The 25,580-nt window shown below is 52.3% G+C and overlaps 1 protein-coding gene across 3 annotated transcripts in view; it reads left to right on the forward strand.

Moving 5' to 3' along the window:
* Positions 1 to 1,814: 1,814 nt before the first annotated feature.
* Positions 1,815 to 25,580, forward strand: part of ASTN1 (astrotactin 1) — a 39,749-nt gene continuing 15,983 nt past the window's right edge. Inside the window, exons 1-10 of one of the 3 annotated variants that reach the window (XM_065745011.1) lie at positions 1,815 to 2,119; positions 6,449 to 6,455; positions 6,526 to 6,544; positions 16,487 to 16,674; positions 18,852 to 19,245; positions 20,123 to 20,269; positions 20,401 to 20,508; positions 20,621 to 20,770; positions 21,213 to 21,380; positions 21,446 to 21,530. In XM_065745011.1, coding sequence (XP_065601083.1) covers positions 1,830 to 2,119; positions 6,449 to 6,455; positions 6,526 to 6,544; positions 16,487 to 16,674; positions 18,852 to 19,245; positions 20,123 to 20,269; positions 20,401 to 20,508; positions 20,621 to 20,770; positions 21,213 to 21,380; positions 21,446 to 21,530 — 1,556 coding nt within the window. In that variant the 5' untranslated portion in view covers positions 1,815 to 1,829. Of the gene's footprint in view, positions 2,120 to 6,448; positions 6,456 to 6,525; positions 6,545 to 16,486; positions 16,675 to 18,851; positions 19,246 to 20,122; positions 20,270 to 20,400; positions 20,509 to 20,620; positions 20,771 to 21,212; positions 21,399 to 21,439; positions 21,531 to 25,580 lie in introns of all 3 variants that reach the window. The other 2 variants (XM_065745004.1, XM_065745015.1) reach the window with 2 other exon arrangements.

Consider the following 25,580-nt stretch of genomic DNA (forward strand, 5'->3'; position numbering starts at 1 on the left):
CTTCCCGTCCCGCTGAGAGCCAGCTGTTGCTCCAGATGCGCCCAGCAGGACAGCGTAGCTCGGCACCTTAGCGGGCTGCCTCCCCGGAGCAGCGCAGCGGTGCGTCTGCAGCTCCCGCTCATCCCAACCGGGGGCAGCCCCCGCAACCCAACCCGGGGGACAAGCCGGGGTACGCAGGCTCCCGTCTCCCCTCGTCCTCTCCGGGACATCTCACCCAAGGTCACCGAGCCACCCAGCGGAGCGTGAACACCTCCCACCCCTCCCCACCGTCCGACGCAGCATCCCACCCCACCGGAGCATCCTCAAGCCTCTCCCTACCGGATAAGCTCCGCGATCCCGTCGGGCTTACCCCAGGCTCCGGGCAGCAGCTGTTAGCAGCGGTGGCTGCGGCTGATCGCCCGCTCCGGTTCCAGCTCAGGCGTCCCGGTGCCGGCCCCGCCGCCCCATGGCGCGGCCCCGCCGGCGGGCAGCCCGCACCGGGTCCCGCCGCGCTCCGCGGCCGCCGCCACCTCCACGCTCGCCCCGCCACCGCCGCCGCCCCATAATATATGCAGCGGAGGCAGCCAATAAACGGAGCCGTCTGCCTCCCCGCGCCCTCGCATTGGTGGGAGCCGTGGAGCCGCGGGGGGAGCGGGCGCGCGTGGGGATGCTGTGCGGACACGCGTGGGGCAGCGCTCGGCCTCGGCTTGAACGCTGCACAGAGCCCCGTGCTAACGTCGGGATTAACCCCTCCGCTTGCTATCGCGTCGGGATCTTGGCTCCCAAGCCCGCCCCCGAGGAAAAGTGACGTGCCAAGGGAAGGTTGAGATCCCCCCCCGTACCCTAGAACCGTAGCGCTCCGGAGTGGGTCCCACTGGGTCCTGGTTAGGGCTGAGTTTGGGGAAAAGCATCACTGGGTTCAAGGTGCGGCTGTGGGTATGACCGGGCCGTGGTGTGCAGCTCCGTTCTCTGCTCCTTCCTCTATCCGTGCTTCGTTTCTCCGTGTAAACGGATCCCCGCACTCAGCCCTGTGCTCTGCCCTCTATGTGGGGTCAGATACCCACGGGGCACTGCTCCTGCGGAGCCCCCAGTCCCCGACAGGGCCCTGCTGGGCACCCTGCACAGCCCTGGCTCCGGACCCTGTGTGCCCTGGGGATGGAGGCAGCAAAGGGCACACTGGGGGTCTCCAAGGGGATTGCTGCCCCCAAAGGGACAGTGGTGCTCTGTCCCGTGTAGCATCGCCATGCTCCTTCTTCCCTAAACTTATATTTTGTCTTACATTTCTCCTTCAGTGTTTGTCCCTATATTATTCCTTATATATCTTCTTATCCCTTTCCTTACTTTTTTTTTTCATATACCTTCCCTTATACTTTTTTTTACCCCTTTCCTCACAGTTTTTCTTACCCCTGATCCTTATAATTTTATAGATTTTTTTTCCCCACGTTTTTCTCCTATTTCCGTCGTCGTTGTTGTTGTTGTTGTTTTTTCCTTATTGCTCCTTGCAGTCATACATTTCCTTACACACATCCCCAGTTAGACTAAACGATCTCAGCACTCAACCTTTCCCCCATCATCTGCCGCTACTACTTCTCCACCTCCCTACGGATGGGGAACGCAGCGCCGTCCCATTCAATCTCACCCACCCCCCATCCCCTCGCGTCTCGGAACCGGATGGGCTTTAAGATCCCTTCCAAGCCAAACCATCCCAGCATCCCGCGGTTCCCGACGAGAAAGAGCTGAGCGGGGCTCTCCCTCCGAGCCGCGCCGTAGCGCACCGCACCGCGCCGCACGGGGAGGTGCCGGTCCCCGCGTCCCCGCCCCTCGCCGCCGCCCGGCTCCGGAGCTGCAAGATGGCCTGGGCCGGGCTGTGTGCCCTGCTGGCCGGCTGCTGCCTGGCGACCGGCAGCGGTCCCGCCGAGGCGGCGGCGGAGACGTCGGCGGCCAAGGAGCTGGAGTGCAAGCTGAAAAGCATCACCGTGTCTGCTCTTCCCTTCCTCCGGGAGAACGATTTGAGCATCATGCACGGCCCCTCGGCCGCCGAACCCAAGCTGCTCTTCTCGGTGCGCAACGATTTTCCCGGGGAGATGGTGGTGGTGGACGACCTGGAGAACACGGAGCTGCCCTACTTCGTGCTGGGTGAGCATCTCCCTTCCCAGCGAGGCCCGGCCGCGGGGCTCCTCCCTACGCAGCCGGCCCGACCGCTCCGCAGCCCCTCCGGGCCGGGTCCGGTGCCCCCTCCCCACCCCCCCAGGGGCTCTGCCCGATGGGAGGCCGCATCCTGCAGCCGCCTCCCCGGCTCGTGCTGCAGAGCGCTGCCAGCCGGGCGTAGCTCCGGCTCCTCGGGCAGGTAGCACCGTGCTGCCGAGCATCGCATCCCCGCTGCTGATGGGTTCACCGTGTCTATCGTTATTATCCGGATTTTCACTCCCCCTAAGCCAACCCTTTGCTGGTTTCTTTATGCAAGGCCTCCATCGCTTGCATGCACCGAGCCGGGCTGTGGCATCTGCTGCAATCTTTTAATGTTGTGCTCAATACCGTTTTCCTGCTATGCCTGCGTGCAGCCCCCACCCCACGTGAACCCCACGGATGCTCCGCCATGGCCGTGCCCACCTCCATGCGTGTCCCCATGCATGTCCGAATGCCCCCTTTGTCCATGTGCTATCCCCAAACCAATGTGCCTACATGCAGCTTTATGCTGTGCTGCCATCCTTGTGCCATCCTGTGTGCAGGGAGGGGACAGCAGTGGCTCTGCCTGGGCTCTGTCCCCTGTGCTTTGTCACCTTCCTGTCTCCCCCCCCCCCCCGACCTCTGCATGCACAAAACCCACGAGCTTATACCCAGAGCAGCGCTGGCTGCATCCCTCTGCTCCGTGCAAAGGGCAAAAAACCATGCACAGGGCTGGGGATGCCATGGGGGGTAGGGGGTGCAGGGACACCCCTGAAGCTGTGCTCAGGGTTAGGGGGTGGCCGGCGGGGGCTGTGGGATGTGATGTCTCCATCCCCAGCATGGCCCCTCTCTGTGATGCTGTGGTGGAGGCCGGAGAGCGTTGCTGTGGCAACAGGGCCGCAGTGCAATGGATGCTGCAGGGCCGCGCACGCGTGGCATTGTGGCATGGATGCTCTAAAAGCCACACAGGTGCTCGTCCCTTTTATGGGACCTGCCTCTGGGAGGTCAGAGCCCCGTGGCTCTGCAGTTGGCACGGCCCCTTTGCAAAGTGTCATTCTTATTATTCACCATCATGAATTTATCTGGGAGGCGTGAATAGCTGCGGTCTGGTTATTCTAGGAGTTTGCCCCATTCCTTTACCACTCCGCTGGATTACCCAGGGCTGTCCCTCCTCCTCAGCGTCTTCAAGGTCTGGAAGGTTTGTGAGTTGATGCTCAGCACCTGTATGAGCTGCTTCTCCTCTCTGGTCGCTGCTCCTGCATTCCTCCCGAGTCAGAGCCGTGGTGGGGGTGGGTTGTGGGGTTGTCACCTCTGTTTTATGGGGAAGGGATGTGCAGGGATTGCAGCTGCTCTGCGCTGGAATGTGGGGATGGGAAGGCACTTGGCTCCATCCTGATTTAAATCAAGGATGCCTCAGTCATTTGCTTTCATCTCGCTTGGTGCCTGTTGCATTAGTTATGGGTTTTCCTGACTCTCACTGGTTGGTGGCCATTAAGAAATGCTAATTTGCAGCTCAGTATTCCCTTCCCACTCACCATTCCCTCCCAGCCTCCTAGCAGCATCAACCCGCACTCAATATCCCATTATCCCCGGCCTCACACTCATTCAGGCACTGCCTTTTTGTCCCTGTGATTCCAGTTGCCAAAATGCCCCATTCCTGTGAGTCTGGGGGAGCTGAATGGGCTGGTTTTGCCTCCCCTCTCCAAGCCTGGAGGTGTTCAAGAACTGTGGAGGTGTGACACTGAGAGACGTGGTCAGTGGGCACGGTGGGGGTGGGCTGAGCAGCACTGGGACATGGCACCAAGTCCCTCCATGTCCCCAGAAGTGTCCTCTCTGCCCAAGCTGTTCACCTGCTCTGCAGATAGACACTCTGAACTTTATTGACTTCAATAGATTATCCGAAACTCGGGACCTTAATATGAGCTGTCACAATTTCAAATTATCTTTCTTTTAAATTAAATAGATTCCTTTTTAAATATAAAATCAATTCTAATTTTTTAGAGGGGTGAGATTTTTCAAAGGCACCAAGGAGCTGGGCATATTTAACTGCTGCTGAATATCTCCCCGAAATGCCTAATCATTTCTTTTCCTTTTTTGTGTTCTTAGTTTTTACTCTCTGCTAAGTTCTGGGCTTTGCTGGGGGGATGCTCCATGACTCCTTTGTGTGCTGGGGCCAAGGGGCACTGAGATGGGGACATGGGGTGCCAGTAATCGTGGTGATGGATCCTTCAGTCAACCAGAGCTCATCTTTGCTATGGCCACAGAGCAGCAGGCAGCCCTTAGAACTCACAGCCCCTGGGGCTGTGTTCTCTACAACACCTGTCTGCTCTGTGTACTGCACTGAAGGTGATGTTTCTCAGTAGCTTAGGATCACAGAATCACTAAGGCTGGAAAAGACCCCTAAGGTCCTCAAGGCCAGCCCCACCCCACCATGCCCACTGCCCACATCCCTCAGTGCCACTGTTCCGTAACGCCTCCAGGGATGGTGACCCCACCACTCCATGGGCAGTCTGTGCCAAATCCTCACCCATCTTTCAGAGAAGACTTCATTTTTGAGGAGACGAGGGCACCCTGACCCTACTGCCCCATCCCCATCGCATGTCCCCAAAGCCAAGGCATGATGGTGAGGTGCTCTGGGACCCACAGCATCGCCTCACTGCTAACCTTGCACCTGCGAATAGGTGTAATGGTGAAATAATGGAGCAAATATTAAGAAATTCTTAAGTACCCAGAGAATAACCGAGTTAAATTATACCAGAGGAGCTCAATTGCCTTGCTTAGATTGATTGAATTACTAAATGAGCCTGACTAATGGAATGGAGTGGATATATCGGACTTTTACTCAAGATCCTGAAATAATTTCTCTAATAAGATTGTGAACCATTAATTGAACTTGGCTTGGATCCTGGATGCTGTCGCATGCCCCGAGACCCGCCGCGATGATCTATGCTCCCACCCTGCTACCGGCGGGACTTTGCCCTTAAGACCCAGCCACCCACTGTGCCATGTGGGGTGCCACCCTCCCCATCCCTGCTGGACACCTCTTTCTTCCTCCATAAGCATCTCACTGCTGTTGAAGCTCCTCTCCCTGGTTCATCAGGGCTTGCTTTGCAGGCTGGAAGCCTCTTTGCATCTGCTGCCGTGCCCCACCTCCCCTCTGGCTGGGAGCATTTTGGTGGCACGACGGATGTGGAGGGACGCTGTGTATTCCCAGGAAAAAAAAAAACCCACCAAGAACAACAACCCACAAACACAGGGATTTCGTCTCTGGGTACCCGTTGCCATGGCAACTGTGCATCCAGCCAGCTCCAGCAGCAGCGGGGTTGGGGCATCTCACTGACCCAGAAAGCAGCAAGGGGAGACCGCTGTGATGCTTGGACCAATCCCGTGGAGGGACATTTGTTTGTGGGACAGGGTGGCTGTAGGGTCCCAGCCTTCATTTTGGCTGCTGGGAGTGCAGAGAGCTGCTCCCATCTCCCCCAGCCGTCAGCCTGGGTTGTGTGCCCCAGTGGGGATGCTGAGGCTGGTTCCCATCTCTTGTAGATGAGGTTCTGGGTACCATGTTGCCCACGTGGGGGCTTCTAAAAGACCCCTGTAGCTGCTGTCCCACCTCTGCCCTTCTATCCCCAGGCCCACAGAGTTTGTGTCTGTGTCCCATCCCACATCCGACCTTTCTGTTTGATTTCTTAGGGTTGATTATCCAGCTAAACTCTCTGGGCAGCCTGATCTGGTGGTTGGCAACCCTGCCCGTGGCATAGGGTGAATCACCCACTGGATGATCTTTAGAGTCCCTTCCAACCGAAGCCATTCTGATTCCACGATTCTACGAGAAACAAGGCTGGCCAACCATCTCTCTTTGTGTCTCAACACGCAGGAGCCCTTTAAATGAAGGAATTTTTGCCTCCCGGGATTGGGGAAGCATCTGGATGGTGACAGCGCTGTCATTTCAAGCTGGCTGTCCTTTTCCTTTCCCCTGCACATTGCAGGGGCTCTCCCGCTCAGATCAGGAGGGTTTGCATGGCAAAGGGAAGGCTCTGGTTGCTGGTTTCTGGCTGCTTAACACTGAGAAGCACCAGTGGTGGCACATCGGTCACGGAAGCTTGGATGTGCGGCTGCTGTGCAGGAGGAGACACGGTCCCTCTCCTGGCTGGCTCTGAGGCATTTCAGTAATTAGTATGACTAATGAGCATAGCAGAGCAAGCAGATATCAAGGATGTAGAGAGCTGGCTTTGCTTCCGCAGGGAACTGATCCAGCTGAAAACTGACCTGCTAGGGGAAGGAGATGGGGAAGGGTTGGGCTTAGCCCACCTGTGCCTTCGTGTGGGGATTTGGGGTGTTTGAGCATGGAAGTGTCCTCCACCACCCGTGGTTATTCCCCAGAATGGCCCTGGTTCCAGTGGTGTCCAGTGTCAGGTGGCATCTCCAGTCCCTGCATTCCCCTCTGCTGGGCCAGGGCTGGAGGTGTCACCTGGAGCTGAGGGCATGAGACACCCAACCACAATGTCACCATCACAATGAGATGTGGCTGCCTGGGAAAGGTATTAGCAACCCCGAAATATCCCGGGGACAGGCGCTTGTGTGATGGGAGACAGTTACCATGGAAACTTCCTTCAAATGAAAAGGAAAAAAAAAGAAAAAGGAAAAGAAAAAAAGGAAAAAAAAAAAAAACCCGAAATTTAAAGCAGTGCTTGTAGCTCGGAGGAACTGTAGACCTTATTATGGGTTTTGGCACCCCCCTTTCTTTTTTATTTGTTCCAGCTAACAGCTCCAGGAGATAAGCCAATTAATTTGAACATCCCCAAAGGAGTGGGAGAGCGAGGGCACGGGGCTGGGAACCTAGTTCTAGGTTTGCAGCCGCTTTTCTGGCTCTGGGGCTGGGGGCTGGGGCTCAGGATGTGCCATGGGGCTGGATCAGCCTGGTGGAGGAAGGGAAGACAGCTGGCTGAAGTGCCAAGAGTGCTTTTCTCCCATGGGGTGCTATGCTCAGCTCAGCGCGGGCTTCACATCCATGCGGAGCTCACATCCTGCCCAGTTGCCTAATGATGTCCCCTGTGTCCCCACCCTCTGGGAAACCTCTTGGAAACATTGGTTTTGCACAGTGAGCCCACATGCTGCTCAGCAGCTCCGAGCATCCCCGGAGGCAGCCTTCCCAGAGGCACTCAGGCTGGTGAGGAGCTCGCTTTCCCATTGGAAACAGAACTGCCAGCAGAGTTTAACCAGGGAGCATCAGTGACTTCTGAAAACACAGCTGGCTGCAGCTCACTGACTTGTTCTGCTGTGCTCAGCCAGAGAGAGATGGTTCCTTCCTGGATGTGCACTGCACCTTAACCAGTCAGACCCAGAGCAGTGCAGTAGGGTGGATGGTGGATGTGTTGGTGGCTCATGTCCATTTGCTCAAACCCTGACCTGGTCTGGCCTTGAAAGCTTTTTGTTACCACGTGTAGCAGAAATGCTAAGTCACGGCTTGAAGCAGTGATTGAGCACCTGGTGGGAAGGCAGGGCCAACCCAGGGGAGCTCAGGTGCATGCAATCCTGGCTCCACCCTTCCTAGACCTCATTTAAGGGCTGGCAGTGGAGGTAAGGGTATCTTTCACTAGGGATCCCTGCTTCTTTGAGGCCTTTTAAGGGTAAGCAAATTTTTTTCCTTTCTTTCTCTGTCCACCTCTGCTGTATTTGGGCTTGTCCTCGCTTGCTGCAGCCTAGGACTTTGTGGCCCTGCTGTTGTTGCTGTGCTTTCTATTGTGTTATACTGTTATACCACATTTCCTTCTTCCTTGACCACAGAGTAGGGTGCAAGGATGCCCAGAGGGCTCAGCCTCTGCAAAATTAAAAAAAAAAAATCATAATCTTTTTCAAGTTGATTTCAACCCCCTTTGGGTCAGAAGCAGTGGTGGGTGAGAGTGATTCTACCTCAAGTATCTTTCCAATACCCCTGCATCCATAGCTGCTGGGGAAAAAAGGGAGTTTTGGGGATGATGCAGAGCTGTGTCTATGGCTGCAGGCTTTTGCAGTTGGCTACAGCTCTTTATTTTTGCCCACCAGTTTGTTCCCATGGTCTCTGTTTGAAGAGCCAGACAGGTGTGTGTAGGGCTGTGCCATGCAGTCATGTTACAGCCAAGCCCTGCTGGCGATGAGGAACCTTGTTACATAATTTGGACTGCAATGCAGAAGTGCTTGCTTGGATGTTTAATTAATTATCCCATTTCAGGCCTTATGTGGCAGCAGGGCTGGCATGTGGGTGTGAGGTCCTGGCTGGGGAGGACTGTGTGTGAAAGCTTTCCCTTCCCTTCTCCATCCCTCCTGCTCAAGCATCACACTGCTCCTGCTTTTGGCCAGCTTAGGATGCTAAAAATTAGGACTGGACATGTATGGTTGAGACCCCATGAACGGTCTCAAGAGATCTTTGAGGTTCTTCTGGGTGGCAAATTCACTTATGTATATTCCAAGGTTTGGCCTGCACCCAGATAACTGGAAAAAGAGCAGCGAGTAGCTCATGGGATGGGTTCCTTGGGATGCAGGGGGAGCAAGGCAGGAACTGCCAAGGAGGTTGGCTGTGGATGCTGGCCTTTTATCCCAATGCTTTCAGATTCCCTGCTCTGCACTTTCTGTCTTTCCAACAAAGGCAGCTGGCTTAGGCTTCAAAGTTCCCAAAATAACAAAGGTTAAAATAAATTAAACGGTGTGTGTGGGGGGGGGAAGAAATGGCTACAAGATCAAGTGAATTCCCCTCTTGAACCCTGACTCAGAACTTCAAAGCAACATCCACCTCCTGTGAGCAGCCATTGGGCATCTCAATACTCAGGGCTTATGTCTTCATCCTCCTGTGCTCCTCATTCTCTTGGAGTCATGGGGAATTCCTGTGATGGTGCACATCCCTGCAGGTGATGTGGGACACTGTGCTCACCTGCTGTCTCCCTGTGTGCTGCAGGTGGGCAGGAAACTCCTTGTGGGGAGACTCCATGCTCAGCTCAGTGCTGGCTCTGCTGATTTATATAGATCATCAATATGACAATTATATACACCTGCAGATTTAATTACCTCCATTTTCGTCAGGCAGCGACAGATTTATGCCTCTGCTCAGTTCCTGTAAATCTGAAACAAGCCTGACTAGACCCAAAAGCCCTCCCATTGATCACTGCACGCTGGCTGGTCTCTGGCCCTCTCGACAAGCTCTTCTCTCAAGAGTGATAAATTCAAGATGTACGGTCAAATTTCCCCTTCTCCATCTTTCTTCCCTATATATATATTTTTTTCTTTTCAGTTTCCTTCTGCTTGTTATCTTCAAGCATCTCCACAAACTTGATAGTGGAGCTTGAAACTGGGTAAGTGCTTCTAAGCACTAAGGGGTTTATGGCAGTGAGCTGCAGTCAGCTCTACCTCCAGGGACTCATCCTGCTCCAAGCTGAGTGCCAGTCCACACTGAGGAGTTGGGAGGAGCTGGACCACCTCTTGGAGGAACTCCTGGCTGGGTTATTTGGGTCCCATCAAAATAGAGTCTAATTCATCCAACCTCTTGACCTCAGCATAATGAGCACTTAACCAAATTAGCTTGCAGGATCAGGCTGGAGTTTACCCTTGAAGTCTGTGTCACTGCTGTAATGCATCCCCCTCCTGTCCCACCACTGCTGCTGACCTCGCCTGTACGATATGCTCTGATGTCCCACTAATGCCTGCCAGATGGGCTGCGGTGGCCAGCCATTACTGTTCCCTCCAGACCATGATGGATATTAATAGCTGCTCGCCTCCCTGTGAAAACTGACTTGGGAAGCTGAAGGTAATCTTGGCAGGTGTCTTGGGCTTGTAGGGTTTGATGATGTGGAGGGCTTGGTAGTTGAAGGATTTGGGGAAAAAAATAATTAGGAAAAGTATTATTCTCAGACAGAACGGTGATGAATCGTGGAGATGTGGCACTAAGGGATGTGGGCATGGGCTGATGGTTGGCCTGGATGATTTTAGAAGTCTTTTTCAACCTTTATTATTACATAACTTATGTATGAGGTGTTCCAAGGGAAGCTGTGAGGTCTCATTTCTTCATCAAGGCCATACTTGGAGAAGAAGGCCTCAGGTGGCCTTGGTGGCACCAAGCTGGACCTGCAGCTGCCCCCCAACCTCAAGGTGCTGGGAGGTGTGGAAAGCAGGTTGTGGTCCCTTGGAGCTCATCTCCAACAGCAGCAAGTGGCTGATAACTGGGGAAAAATGTGAAAAAGCATATACTGTGTGATTCCCCCCATACTACCACGGTTTGTGCTGCAGGGGTCTCTAAAGCTGGGATTTGTCTGCAGGCTGTCTGGCTCGGTCGCTGCTGGTGGGGCTGTCTGCCTTGAAATGGGCTCCTTTCTCTGGGCTTTCATGCTTCATGGTGGATGAAACAGAGCCTTTTGTTAGTTTTTACATTCCTAATTCTCTCAAAGTGAGAAATAGTGAATAATCATTGCCATTTCCACTGCTCCACTGGCTTCATGATTTTTATGGGCTTTTATCCTCTCCCTGCTCTGTTGTTTGTTTTCCTTGCTGAGTACTAACACAGTTGGTTTCTCCTCTCCACGGAAACATTTCAGACCTCTTGTCTTCTTTCCCTGCTCCTCTTCGGAGCCTCCTGTGCCGCCTCCGTCACAAGATGGCTGACCTGAATACTGCTGGCAGTTTTTGAGATCGGCATGCTGTCACCAACATTGGATTTCACCTGCCCACTTTCTTGCCCACTTTTCTCTAGCACTTCACAGCTTTAGCTCTGAGGCACCTAAATTTAGCATTGGTGACCAGCTTTGTCACTCGCTTCCTATTCCAGAGCACTTCAGAACAGCCAAGGTCCTGACAAAGATCTCTGTGGAGCTCCTTGGTAACCTCCTTTCCTTGTGAAATGAAACCTTATTCCTCCCCTGCATGGTGGGCTTCCAGAGGACACTTTCTCTTGTGACGTCCCTACTTAGATTCTTTTGGAAACGTTGAGGGTGGATTTCGACAAGACCTCTTTGAAATGAGCCCATCAAACTGGACCACTCTTATCTACTGGTGTATAGTGTTGCATGACCCACATCTGTCCATGCAACCAATCAATTCCTCTAACACACTGACAAGGGAAGAAGTAGAATTTGCTGGTCTTTAATTTCTATTTTCTTCCCAGTTTGGGGTCTTAAGGTTTGTTCTATCAGTTACTTGCCTCTTCTGAGCAGTAGGGTTGTGTCAGAGTTCAGCATCTGTCCTCTTGTAGTTAAGTACTCACTGGAATGAGGGATTCATGTCCTTTGTCTTGTACATTTGTTGTGAAACCTCCTCCAAGAGCACTTTTCCCTTTGGCTATGGTGCTTTCTAATCTCATTACCAAGCTGTAGAGAGCCCAGCTGAGAGGACTGGAGAGCTATGGGGCTCTCCAGGCCTGTAGACACAAGCAGGACAGGATCTGGTGGATGGTGGCTCCAGTTTACCAAAGATTAATTTGCACTGGGCTTTTCTGGGAGGCAATGTAGCCAGGGCAGTTGTTTTTCTTCGCTAACTGAGAATTTCTCCATCATTTGGTCTCTTTCTGTGGAGACCTGGGTCTTCCACTGCAGGGGATGATGTAATGGCACTGGATGGTGTTGGGATGGGATACCCACTACAGATGTGTGAATATCAATGTGGCATTTAAGTTGCTGGCATATATTTCAGTATCACAGTTTGTGGTTTTTATCACATGATCATAAAGCAGAGATGCTTTCCTGAGTGTTGGTCCAAGACGTGGGTTTGTTCTCATCCCACATCTCCTATCTCGTAGTTATGGTCAATGGGACCTCACAAATAAAACAAAAGTGAATGCCAAGCACTGAGTATCCCAACTTGCTTATTGCAAGTCTGTACATTAGTCAATTTTTTTCCCAGCTTTTGGTCAAAATTGGCAGATGTGGTGGAAAATAACCTTGGAGGGGATGTTCCACTGGTGTGGTTGAGCATGTCCTTGTGTCTGCAGAGAAGAGCAGGGGAATGGCGTGTGTCATGCTGTAGGGTCAACAGCTGTGGAGCAAACCCAGATGACTCGATTTTGTTGATGATGAATCGGTGTCCTTTGCTCTGGAGACAGCAGCGTGACACAGTGTCTCTCCAGGAGCGATGGAGGGCTTTGCTGTTAAAGAAAGGGACAAATTTGGGGTGAAAATCCCATTTCAAGGTGAAACTCAAGTACAGCTTTGAAAAGGATCTCCTCAATGACCTTCCCAAAAGCAAAGGCACCCCACATTTCCAAGGAGAAACTGGTTAGCTGTCATCCTCACTACAGTAGCTGAGAGATTCACGTGTACCAGCCCCAGGTTCAGCATCGTGGTGGGGTGACATATTGGACTCATCTGGGGAACGCCTCCAGATATAGCTGGGTGCCTCTTCCTTGAGATTCCAGGTTGTCTAGGATCTATGGATCTTTCTGAACTTTTGTACAAAGTGGCATCTCCTGTGACGCAGGTATCTAACAGATAGGGTGAGATTTATGTTTGCTGGTATGGAGAATTTGGATTGCCTTAGAAAGGCAGCGTGACCTACAGAGCAAGCTGGCTTTCCTACCTGAGCCTGGAGGAGGAGGAGGGGGGGAGGGTGAAATTGCAAACACTATATGAATAGTCAGTGATGAACGTGATTTTGTTTAAGCAGGCCAATAAAAAATGCCAGTATTATCCCATGAAAGATGTGTCGGTAAAATCTCAGAGGTAAAAAAACTGCTTAAATATCAAGATATGCATTTTGACATCTGAATTGCTGTGAATCACATCCTGAGGGCGCAATGGCTCATGGTGGGATGGGCTCCCAAGTTGCTGTAGGCTTTCGAGACCTTTGGAGCAGGACTTGCTTCAGCTGGGGTAGAGCTGTTTAAAGGACACGCAAGGTTCAGGCATAGAGTAAATGCACATGCTAATAGGGAACTTAAATAAAAACACAGTTGGATTCCGATGGAAAATAAGCCAGGTTTAAATGTTAATGAGGAAGTGTAAGTCCAAGTCAAAAGCTGTTCTCTGCAGAGACTGACATTATGGCAGAGTTCATTTGCCTAATCAGAGGCATTTATTAGTGCAAAGGGCTTCCAAATGGAGACAAAAACTGTTTTACCTTTTTTTTTTTTCCCCTCTAAAGATTGAGTTTGTTTTTAGGGAGAGTTTTCCTTCGTGTGTGTGTATTTTATCTCCCAGCACATTTCAGGGTCTTGGTAATGGCTCTGTGTCAGTGCTGGGGCAATGCTTTTGATATCTCAAGGCCTTGAGAGCACTGGCTCTGCATGCACATGCAGTATTGGGCTGCTGCAAAGCAGTGTGCAGAGCTCAAGGGCAGGGTTTGCTGTGGGCTGGGTGGCTGTCCCAAGAAAATCAAGTTATTCAGGTGATCTATAATGCAGCAGGTGAACCTCCATTGCCTCCAACACTCCAGCAACGCTGTCCAGACTTTCCTGCTCTCCTCTCCTTGGCTTGCTCTCTTTGCTCACGGAAGCTCTGAGAAGGGAGCAGCATTACAGCCACCGTGTTGAGCACATCTGCTGGGGTCTTTGGGGCTGCTGCTCCCATGGATGGGAAGGACCTGGATCACTCCTGATACCAGGCAAACACGGCACCATATAATTAGTGGTGTCCTACAGTTATTAACCCTTGACCCAGCCAGGCTATTTTTTAACAGAGGTGCAAGAAGTTAATACTGGTGCTAATGGCTTCACATCCAGGCCTTAATGAAAGCCATGCAGGGACAAGGCCCATCATCAATATCTTTCAAAGTCTGAACTTGAAATTATCCTCTCCCTGCTGCCATTTTTTTGGCTTTCTGCCTGCTTTCCCTCTGGGATCTCCTGGACCGTGTCTTTGGGCAGGTCAATGAGGCTGACACCCACCAGCCTTACTGTAGAACTTGATCCCCATCAGCACCCCAATAAATGGGCCCCGTGGGTCACAGTAGTGTGTCCCATCAGGTAATGAGGTGTCTGCTTGAAGAGAGGTAAAGGTGAGAGGCACCAGACTGAGAGATGAGAGACAAGGGGTCTTGATCAAACTCAGCTCCAGGAAGGCATCGGTAGAGAAGGAAAGTATTTGTAGATCCATTTTTAAAGTAGAAATAGAGGGGGGAGGGGCAGCTGCAGTGCTGCTAAAGCCATCAGGGAGAGGAGGAGGGGGTCTGTGGATGAAGCTCTCCTACCCAGGCTCTGTAAGAGCCGAGGCAGTGGAGGAGCTTTGCCTCTCGTAGTGATGGAGAGGTCACAGTCTAACTGTTTGGGGTGATGGGAGCTGATTCCTGGGGTGTTTTTCCTGCTTCTAGGACCTTTGACCTGTATGTGATGCAGCTGCAAGAGGGAGGGTGGCGTGTGGGGGAGGGATCACGCGTGTGAGCCCTGCAGCTCACATGTTGTGCTCTTTTAAAGTAAGAATCCCTTTTTCATTGAAATACATTATTCTTTTTTAGAAATAAGCCTGTTTAAATAAATTTGAAATTATGACAACCTATTTTAAGGCCTAAATTTACTATAATCTATTAATCATTTAAATAACTTCCATCAAGGAGTCCTCCTCAAATATTAATGAGCTGAAGGGTGCTGCTTTTTCAGTGATATGTCAGATCAGGGGAAAACATCTTTTACTCCAGCTTTCTAAATGTCACAATGTCATATACTTAGTATCTATTATTTCCAGTCTTCACAATGGGGGAAATGCTGGTATTTACATTTTTTGAAATGTCAGGACGTTGAGTTCCTGTTGTGCATAAAAGCTCTTGCCTTAATTACTCTTAATTTCACATTAGCAAGCAGGTGTGGGGAGAATATTTTCTTCAATCTGAGCTAGTTCATTTGAAGTCGGGAAGCCGCAGGGAGTTGAGAAAGGAGGAAAGCTTGTTTTCCCCTTTCAGCCCATGAATAAAGACCAGGTGGGAGAGGAGGAGATCGGCTTTTTCAAACCCTTTCAGCTCCCGGGACCAGACTTTCAAAGGGGATCCTGTGCTGAAACACGCAGCTCAGCGGTTAGAGGGAATTTCAAAAGTGCTTCTGGCTGCAGGGATGCAGACGCTCCTCTCAGCTCTGCTTCCCTGCAGCCCAAGGAATGCTCAGCATCACTCTGCTTGGGACGCTGGATGCACGCTGATTGCCACCAGAAATAAAGCCCATGCTGAGCAGAAACCGTCTGCCAATTCGCTCGTTAATGTTTCTTTTGATTAATCAAATCGCTTTGGAAGGGCTGGACCTGGTTTTTGATGCATTCCTACCCCCCCCCCCCCCCTCTCCCCCCCACCCTCCAGTAGCTAGCTCACTTAAGGCAGCCTAATGAAATTAATTAACAGTAAATTTAAAATGTTGTTTTTCGCCACGATAATTGAATTCCAGTTTTCATTTGAAGGCGGTTTGAGGCGAGTGAAACGAGGATGACAATTTGCAAAGTGAGCTCGGGCTCGTTCCCAACATCACCGAAGCACACAGTATAAATGAGACCACACCAGGCTGACCCACAATGGAGAGGGGGAAGCTCATCATGCTTTTCACAGTCATGACAGCAGATGCAAATAATGTTTGCGTTTTTGGAGGGAAAAATAAATAAGCTGAAATGGAAGTAGTGTACTGGAGCTGCAAGATCAAGACTTCCTGTGTGCAGATACCCAACTCCCATGGAGATGTGCTCTTGTTGTCCCATCTTTGCTGTGCCTCATGTCTGAAATAGTTTTTGAGAACCTTGTGGATGTGGCACTGAGAGATGTGGTTAGCGGGCACAGTGGGGATGGCTTAGGGTTGGATTTGATGATCTTAGCGACCTTTTCCTACCTTAATGACTCTATGAGGTTTTGGACCAGTTGAGTGCACTTGGTTTGGTTAGGCATGTAGCCTCTGCTGCTTTGCTTGGGTGGCATCTGGTGCCACTGCTGCTCAGCTCTGCTCATCCGCCCTAGTGCCAAGGACCCTCTAGCTGGAGGCACCCAGAAAGCTCAGGATCCTTGTGCAGAAGATGCAGGTGTCAGCACAGGTACTGGGGCTGTGTCCTGTGTGGGGAGCTGCAGTGTGTGGGCAGAGATCGGAAAGCTCTGAGCGTGCCTCAGCAGGAGCCAGTGCTGCAGGTGCGATTGCAGCCATGTGAGTGTTTCTCCAGTCATTATATCTTCCGTTTGCAGTAATTAGCCGCACAGCCCCAGTGATCCCATTAGCGCTCCTGAGAAGTTGTACCGTATTCTCTGCTCCCCGCGGCTGGGGCTGCATTTAATGTGAAGCACGTGGGCGAAAACTGGCTGAATTAGAGCCTCACGGATGCTGGTGCCCATCTGTGGTGGCACACCATCCCCTGGCTGCTTCCTAAACCTGCTTTTCTGGGATGAGGTGGACACTCCCCTGGTACCCCTGCTGTGACAGCATTTGCTTTCGCAGAGATCTCGGGCAACACGGATGACATCCCATTGGTGCGCTGGCGGCAGCAGTGGCTGGAGAATGGCACGCTGCTCTTCCACATCCACCACCAGGATGGGGCTCCCAACCTGCCCGGCTTCGAGCCCACCGAGGAGCCCCAGACCGAGTCAGCCGAGGAGGAGCTGAGGATCCTACACATCTCAGTCATGGTACGTGGGCTCCTCCTCCTCCTGCTTTGGGGTGGAGGTGGATAGGATGCTTGAGCACTGGGCTGCATTACACTTGTCCCAGAATTCATGTCTCCAGACGACTTCACGCTTTCTGCCACTTAAATGTACCCTAGCACTACTGTGGGAATCCTCCACCCTGGGCTTTGAAGGTCGTATCCAGCTTAATTCGGGGTTAATTCACAGTGACTCCCTTAGCAGCCCTTTGCCCAGGTGCCTGTGCACAGTGGTGTCACAGTGCCAGCGGGCACTGTCACCACCGCTTTGCTCAGCACAGCTTCATGTGGGAGTCCCCCGTGCACAACCACAGGGGGAAGGTTTAATGGCAGAGAAAGGAGGGTGAGGCAGATGTCTGGGGGTTGACAAGGCAGGGGTGTGCGTGTTGGGGAGGGCGTGTTTTTATTTTTCCTCATCATGGAAAAAATCTGGAGGGCTGACCATTTTTGAGCCACTGGAAGATAATTAGCTGGAGACAATGCGTTGCTGAGGCTGCAAACGGGCTGCTTAATGGTGCCTACCCTAATGAGAGGGCTGTAGCTCTTCCAGAGAGCAGCCGGAGGCCAGGCTTCTCCTCCATCATTTGAACTTGATTAGTCTTGAGGAAAAAACAACAAAACAAATTTGGCAAAGCCAACCTCAGACTACTTCTGGTCTGTTTTCTTGTTTTGGTCCCTTACTGGAGAGTGAGTGTTGCCTTGGGGTAATGCCAGACCCGCACGCAGCCCCACTCTACTGCTGTGGTCTTGGGTTTTTTTGATCATTGCTGAATGTCCAGACCCGGGCAGGAGCATGTGAAATAAGTCTTATTATCAAACTGGTGGAAGGATGCCCACAGCTCTTGCACCAAAATGTGTAATTACGGATTGCATTCTCCCTCTCTCCTGCTTTTCCATCACTGAGCTCCGGCAGCATCCTTTGCCCTGACAAATAGAGGTTGGCTTTTGTGCCTGGGGTCAAAGTCACATGTTGTTTTTGAGGCTGATTTTTCTTTCATTCCTATTTGGTTGGTGACTGTAGTGTAAGCAAGGGGCTGTATCCATCGTGACAACTCTCTGCATGGGGGCCATGCAAGAAAACCTTCCAGCACTGGACCCCCATGCATCCTTTGCCCACATCCCAGTAGGAAGGGTGACGGTTTTCCATGCTCCTGTGGAGAGGAACTGTGTGAGCGTGCCCAGGTGGGAATCCACTGCCAATGTTCATCTGTGGCGACAGACTTCTGTCCTCTTGGTTCCTGCCTGGAAAGATGTGTCTGCAGGGCTGCTGGTCTCCTCCACTGCTGACATCTTTCTCTTTTTGCTTTTAAAGAAATTTTGGGAGGAGGGCAGCGAGGATACATTGCAGCTCCATTATCCTGGGAATGGAAGAAGGCGAAGCCATAATGGCCATTAGGGCTCCTTTCCCAGCTCCGTCTCCCGCTCCTCATTCAATAATTTCCTTAATGTTTTGTCCTAATGGAGTAGATTATGACTACTATTTTATTTTATCAAGAACACCTATCGCATGAAAAGGAAGAGGGGGACCGGAGCCACGGATGGACGGGCAGCTCTCAGCTGGCTCCATGTGCTATTTCTCCACTATTATTATTATTATTATTATTCCTGGCAGACCAGGTGCAAGGAGCCAGCTGGAGCTTTCATCTCACCGCCTCCATCCGTGCTGCGGTGGTGATGTCTCCAGGTGACCTTGGGGACGACAGGAGATGATGGAGCTGGGTGTGCTTGAAGCTGCCGTGGGGACCAAGCTCTCCCATTTGGTGTTCACCCAAACCTTGCTTCAGTTCCTGACCCAAGCCCTTCATCTCCTTAATCTGCGCTGAAATTTCCACAGGATGCCCTGGAAAAATCTACCGAGATTGAGAGTGACAGCACTGAAAGCGGCTGGAAATGGGTCAGAAAAAGTTGCCCGTAGGAGTGTTTGCCTATAATAAACCCGCTCGCTGCTTTCAGAGGCGTTGCAGGAGAGCACAAACAAACCACGCTCTGCTTTAAATGCTGCTTTTTTATGGCTCAGTGGCGACTTCAAAGCCAGCCCTGCTTGAGGCGGCCTTCACCCTGCAGTGCTAGGAGCTCATGTTGGTGTGGCTGGGGCTGCTCCCAGCCCGCTTCCTGGGGCTGTTGTGCCGTCCCTGCTGAGCCCCGCTGCTTTTGTGCCCGCAGGGAGGGATGATCGCGCTGCTGCTCTCCATCCTCTGCTTGGTGATGATCCTCTACACCCGGCGGCGGTGGTGCAAGCGGCGCCGCGTGCCGCAACCTCAGAAAAGTGCCAGCGCCGAAGCAGCCAACGAGATCCACTACATCCCCTCGGTGCTGATCGGGGGGCACGGGCGGGAGAGCCTGCGTAACGCCCGTGTGCAGGGCCACAACTCCAGCGGCACCCTCAGCATCCGCGAGACCCCGATCCTGGATGGCTACGAGTACGACATCACCGACTTGCGGCACCACCTCCAGCGCGAGTGCATGAACGGCGGTGAGGACTTCGCCAGCCAGGTCACCCGCACGCTCGACTCGCTGCAGGGCTGCAATGAGAAGTCCAGCATGGACCTCACGCCAGGTGGGGCATCAGTGGGGCTGAGCTGGGTGTATAGGATCACTAAAGTTGGAGGAGACCGTTAAGATCATCTAGTCTGACCGTTTGGCCATCGCCACCATGCCTGCCAATCCAAATCTGTTATCTCTCAAACCGTGTCCGTCCTCTCTTCTCTCCATCATTGCATATGGATATTTTTCCTTGAGTGTTTTGTCCATTTCTCTGGACATGTGAGATGTTGGTGGCTCTTCAAAAGCCCTTCTGTTGTTCGGTGACATTGCTGAGAGTTGTCCCCACTTAGTGGCACGTGCCAGGAACTAGGCAGGGTGGAGCTTTGAGGAGAAGGGCTGTGGTTCCCATGGCACGACCAAGAACCCAAGCACTGTCCTCTTCAAGCAATCCTATGGTGACCCCTAAATTCTTTATCTCAGAACTTCTGGTTTCTGCCCCAGCAGAGGCTTTTAATATTAAAACTGCACTTGCCATAGATATGATTCAAAGTTAACACTGTCTTCTAATCACCAACAGGGATTGTGTGAGGCTTGTAACCTACTTGTTCACTGGCCATATAACCAAATGGTCCACACAACTGGAGCCCCCTTAACCGAGATGGGGTTTGGGTAAGCTGCGGTGTGCTTCCTAAAACTCTCCAGGGGCCTTCTGTGTAGAGCTGGCTATGCAGAAGTGCCCTGAATGTTAAATGTCAGAGTTTAACCAGGCTTGGTGAGTGCGCTGGTCCCCATGGGGATTTGAGGAGCTGCACTGGGAGCAGACTGGTCCACCAGCCCCAAGTCACCTTGTATGGATGCTGGGGATCAATCCAAGGAAATCTTTTCCTCACCTCTGTTCTGTTTTTAACCTTTCTCCCCAAAAGACATAGCCTTCAATTCTTCCCTCCCAGGGAGTGATAACGCGAAGCTGTCCCTGATGAACAAATACAAAGACAACATCATTGCCACCAGCCCTGTGGACTCCAACCACCAGCAGGCCACGCTGCTGTCCCACACGTCCAGCAGCCAGCGCAAGCGCATCAACAACAAGGCGCGAGGTGACCAGTGATGGGATGGGACACCATGCGCTGCACTGTGCCTGCCCACCCCGCAGCCCTTTGTGGCAGTGTAGGGATGGGACGTACATGAGTGCTGTCACTGCCGTGACCACGCTTGGTGTCACCCACAGCTGGCTCAGCCTTTCTGAACCCCGAAGGGGACTCAGGGACGGAGGCAGACACTGATCCCCAGCTAACCTTCTACACAGACCCATCTCGGAGCCGGAGGCGCAGCCGAGGTGGGTGTAGGAGGGTGGGCAGTGAGCACCCCAGCATTCCCCAGGTCCACACTGTTTTCTACTGTCCCCAGGGTGCTGGTTTGGGGGTTGGAGTTCATTTTTTGTTTTGCAGTGGGGTCCCCACGCAGCCCTGTGAACAAGACCACTCTGACCCTCATCAGTGTGACAAGCTGCATCATCAGCCTGGTGTGCTCCTCGCATATGAGCTGTCCCCTTGTTGTCAAGATCACCCTCCATGTCCCCGAGCACCTCATTGCTGATGGTGAGTGACTGCACTCCTACAGTCTTCAACCTATGCCAGGCACGGGTGAGAGCTGTGATGGAGGGGGGGGGAAATAATGGAGGGGACAGGTGTGGAGTTGGGTACAGGATGGAGGGGAAAACTGTGGGATGGAGGACATGAGTGTGGACAGAAGGTTGCTGGGAATGGGGATGGTGTGGTGGGGATGGGCCTGGGATGGTGGGGGTGAGCACAGGGTGGAATGAGGTGTCATAGGGTAGGGGAGATGGGCATGGGATGTGGGAGATGGATGTGGGATGGAGTGGGCTGTCACGGAATGGACGGCACCAGCACAAGTGCAAAAGGATGAGTGATGGTGTTTTGGGACTGCAGGTTTTTATGCTGGGTGGTGGGGACTGTAATGGGATAGAGAACACTGACATGGGACGGAGGGGACAGCTGCTGACTGCCCCCTGGGTGACAGGGAGCCGCTTTATCCTGCTGGAGGGCAGCCAGCTGGATGCCAGCGACTGGCTGAACCCGGCGCAGGTCGTCCTCTTCTCCCAGCAAAATTCCAGCGGCCCCTGGGCCCTGGACCTCTGTGCCCGCCGCCTCCTTGACCCCTGCGAGCATCAGTGTGACCCTGAGACCGGTAAGCGGGGGGTGAGGGGGGTCCTGCAGGGCCCCCTGTCCCTGATGTACACCCTCTCCCTGTAGGTGAGTGTCTCTGCTATGAGGGCTACATGAAAGACCCCATCCATAAGCATCTCTGCATCCGGAACGAGTGGGGGACCAACCAGGGGTGAGTGTGCCCGCAGCACTGTGCCCAGCTTGGGTTGCAGAGGCAAGGCAGTGTTGTGGGAAATCCCCTTTAATGAAAAAGTTAAAAGCAGCTCAATGAGCCCTGAGGTCAGCAGGGCGTGGGCTCTCTGGCCACTCTGCAGGAGGGAGGGGCTCTGTTGTTCTTCATAATGAGAGTTGAGGGACAATGGTGTGGGTAAAGTCATTAGGTTTCAGAGTAAACAACCCCCAGAGGGCGTCGGGGCTGCTTCTGTGTTCCCTTTCTGGGCACTCCTTCTGCATCCTGCACCAGGAGGTGCCTGTTCAACCTCCTTACACCCCTGGAAGTGTAAAAGGAAAAACTTCTGATGTACCCTAGGCACCAAAAAGCCTAAAGGCATGCGTGCACCAGAACCTCCAGCCTCTTCCCCTTCTCTTCGGGCTCGCGGTGCCCAACACCCTCTCTGAAGTCATTAGTGCTCACAGCAGGAGAAGAAAGCCATCAAAGACTGGCCTCCACCTTCCTGCTGTGTCTCTGCCTCCCTCCCAGCAGGGAGGGAGAGTTCTGCTGCTAAGCCCCTCTCCCCTTCTTCCATTTTAAAGCAATTTAGCAATTAATCCCCGTGCTGACCACGGGAGATGAGGTGACTGTCCTTACAGGTGAGCAGAAGCTGGGCTGGGGACAGCTTGATGCTCATGGGACACAGAGCAGCATGGTTGGGTCCCGAACCTCATCCCCAGGGAGCAAATGTCCTGCAGGGATGTCCTCAACTCCCCATGTCTTCCCCTCCTTCTTCCCGTGAGCAGCACCGAGTGATGGGAACAGGAGCACGGGGATGGGATTGGTTGCCTAAATCACACTGTGCGTCTCAGGGTGGAGTGGAAGGAGCCCACAGGTACCCACAGTGTGCCAGACCCATACCTTACACACAAAGCAAAGGGGCAAATGACTTTGTCCATCAAGTCTGTTAGTAAACATGCGTGATCATACACGTAGGTATTTGCTTTCTTCTGCTTTGCTTTTTGCTGCTGCTGTTGGGTGTGGGACTGCAGCCAGGCTGCCTCCTTGCACCTTGATGTTCTCTAGCTTCTTCCTGACCAAACTGCTCCATCTAAAGGGGGAGGTGAGAAAAGGCTAAGTTTGGGAAAAAAACAAAAACGCAGACGGTAACGAGCAGGAGAGAAGTGAAGGGTGGGGAGGACAATTGCATTCCTGCCCTTTGTGAAGGGTTTGTTTGCTCTGCTTAATTCAAAGAGGTCTTCAGCATCATTCCTAGGATAAATAGGGCCAGGGACCTTGTTTTTTGTGTTATTTCGGCATTTATAGGTTTTTAGTTGTGTTTGTGCTCTGCCTGTCATCCTGCAGCGGTGTTCATGTCTGGGCATGTTGTTTTGAGTTTCTTGGGCAACCTGTTCTGGGTGTCCCAGCTGGAGCAGGGCATGGACCACACAGCTTCCAGAGGTCCCTTCCCACCTCAGCCATTCTGTGGTACTTCTGAGACAAATCATACACAGCATCTCAGACCTTCTTTTCTGTCCAGGGCAAAGAAACCTAGTAGATCTTTGTCCTTCTTCAGCCCCAGACGGTGCTGGAGCTATCTATGATTCTCCTGCCCCTCCCTGGGCTCCCCAGAGGGCTTCAGTGCTGTGGGTTGGGGTTTTCTCTCACTGTCCTTCAAGAGCTCCTCCCTCAAGCCATGTGAAACAGGGTTCATTTTGTGTCTCTTCCTTGAGCCTGCCAGATTTTAGTATCAGCAATGGTAGCAGCAGTAACCAGCAGTAACTCCATCATCCCTGCCTGCAGTTTCAGGGTTGATAAGATCTCTGGAACGTGTGGCCATGTGAATCATCTTGGTTGAAGCTGGATGGTTAACGAGTGGCCCATTCCTGGTTCCCATCTGCCTACAAGATTGTGTGGTGGTGGAAGTCTTTCCTGCCCTGTCCCAAGTGTCTCTGTGGTCCCTGGGCCTCCATGAGGACACTTGCTCAAGGATCTCCCCCCAACCCCTGTGTGAGGGGTGTCTGGAAACCAGCTACTCCATCCCCTACCCCAAGGGGAGCCTACAGCATCTGAGTAATTTCTGGCAGGCGTTTCTCTAATACACTCCTAACCCCTCCAATATTGTGACTCAATCCAGGCTCTGAGTCTGACCTCAGAGGATCCCGTCACCTCTGAGCACAGAGAAGGTCAGAAAAGCACTTTCATGGTGACAGCAACAAGGCTTTGTGTGCTGTGTGTATTTTGGGTACCACGCTGAGATCCGCACCATCCCAGTGCATCTCTTACTGGACACATCTGCTCCCTAAATGAGCACCAGTCTTTCAAAAATGAGATCTTTTTGATCATGTGCAGCGGATACATCTGATCGCCTGCCTTTGTGTGCTGCTCTTCAGCTGTTATAAACAAATCTGCTCAGTGCTGTTTGTTTGATAGCAGTCTGCTTTTTCTTGCTCTGTTATGCATTTTTAATTAGCTGCTTTTTGGCTTTTCCTCTAACATTTCTCAGGTAGGAGAAGTGGTTTCCAGCAATCCGGCCAACTTTGTTTGAACCAAATTCCCACGGCTGCGGCATGGGATGACTACTCTGAATCAGACTGCTAATTGTGCCTTTAGCTCTCAAGCTGTTTCCTGCCTACATTCATACTCCTCGAGCCCATGGATTCATTATGTGATGTCCCATGGCTGTCCCATCACCCCGTGTTCTTCTTACTCAAGGCAATGCAGTGAGGTCTAAGATGCTCCACATTTGAAGGGACCAAGCTTGCCTTTGCGTTTTCCATTCTTGATGCTCTTCGCTACTGTGTAGGGAGATCTGGGGCCCAGGGGGTGGTGGAGTCACCATCTGTGGAGAGTTTCAAGAAGAAGCACTGAGTGTCATGGCCTGAGCACTCACAGGCATGGGTTGATGACTGGGCTGGATGATCTTAGAGGTCTTTCCTGTCTTAATGGTTTGATGGTTCTGTTGAATTTGTCCAATGTCCTTCGGATGAGCTCAGACAACTATGTGAGGAGCAGGTACCTCCCCGTCCCACCTTTCTGATACTGCTTATGATCTTCTAAGGTGGTGCCACTTTTTTGGGTGGTTCTCCCCCTGTGAGCTGTGCACCTAGTCACGTCCATCCCCACGCACCCAATGGAGCAGCTGGGGACACACAAAGTGACAAGGACAGCACTTTTTCTGCTTAAGCTCTTTTTTCCTCTTTTTTTTTTCCCACCCTTTTTCTGCCTATCTTTTTTTTTTCCCTCTTCTGTCTCTTTCCATCCCCTGCTGTGTGCCTCAGCTCTGCGAGCCTGAAGGATGGCCAGATAAAAAGCTCCTCTTTCTTTCAGATCCTTTCACCAAACCAGCCCTCCGCCTCCTCCTCCCCGCCCCATTCTCCTTGCAGATTTATGAGCAGCCCGGAGAGAAAGTGCCGGCATTAGCATTTTTAATAAAGAGCTGCTTGGAAGGGATGGCAGCAGGCGGGGAGGTGGGAAGCTGAAGCCTGGGGGAAACCCTTGCAAGGCAAAGCTGAAATGGGGCTGGTGGTGGCACCGGGATGGGCGTTGCTGGTGGGAGATACTCTCTTGGATCATATTTCAGGTTGGATGTTAGGAAAAAAATTCTTCTCAGCTAGAGTGGTGAGGTATTGGAACAGGCTGCCCAGGGATGTGGTGGAGTCACCAACCTCAGAGGTGTTTGAGAAAAGAGATGTCACACTGAGGGACGTGGTCTAGGGTGGCCACAGGTATGAGTTAGTGATTGGACTGGATGATCTGGTCGATCTCTCCAACCTTAAAGATTCCATGACGTATACCCCCTGCACATCTGTGCCCACATCTGGATTGTGTCCCTCGGGTCTGTGTGGGGTGCAGGTGCTGCTGGTACATTCCTGGTTTTCTCTGGGCTTAAAACCACTAGGGAAGGGTTGTGGTGGGCATGCTGGCTGGTGCTTTGCTGGGTAGGAGTCCCTAAAAACGCTAGCAGCTCAAGGACCAGATGTTGAGTCACCTGTTTTCAATGCTTAGCCACTAATTAGTCACCCTGAAGCCATGCTCACATGCAGTGATTTTCAGCAACTTCTGCTCAGC

The sequence above is a fragment of the Cyrtonyx montezumae genome, unplaced genomic scaffold (assembly GCF_038088225.1).
Source record: "Cyrtonyx montezumae isolate F1298 unplaced genomic scaffold, pur_monq_1.0 scaffold_1, whole genome shotgun sequence".
Lineage (NCBI taxonomy): Eukaryota > Metazoa > Chordata > Aves > Galliformes > Odontophoridae > Cyrtonyx > Cyrtonyx montezumae.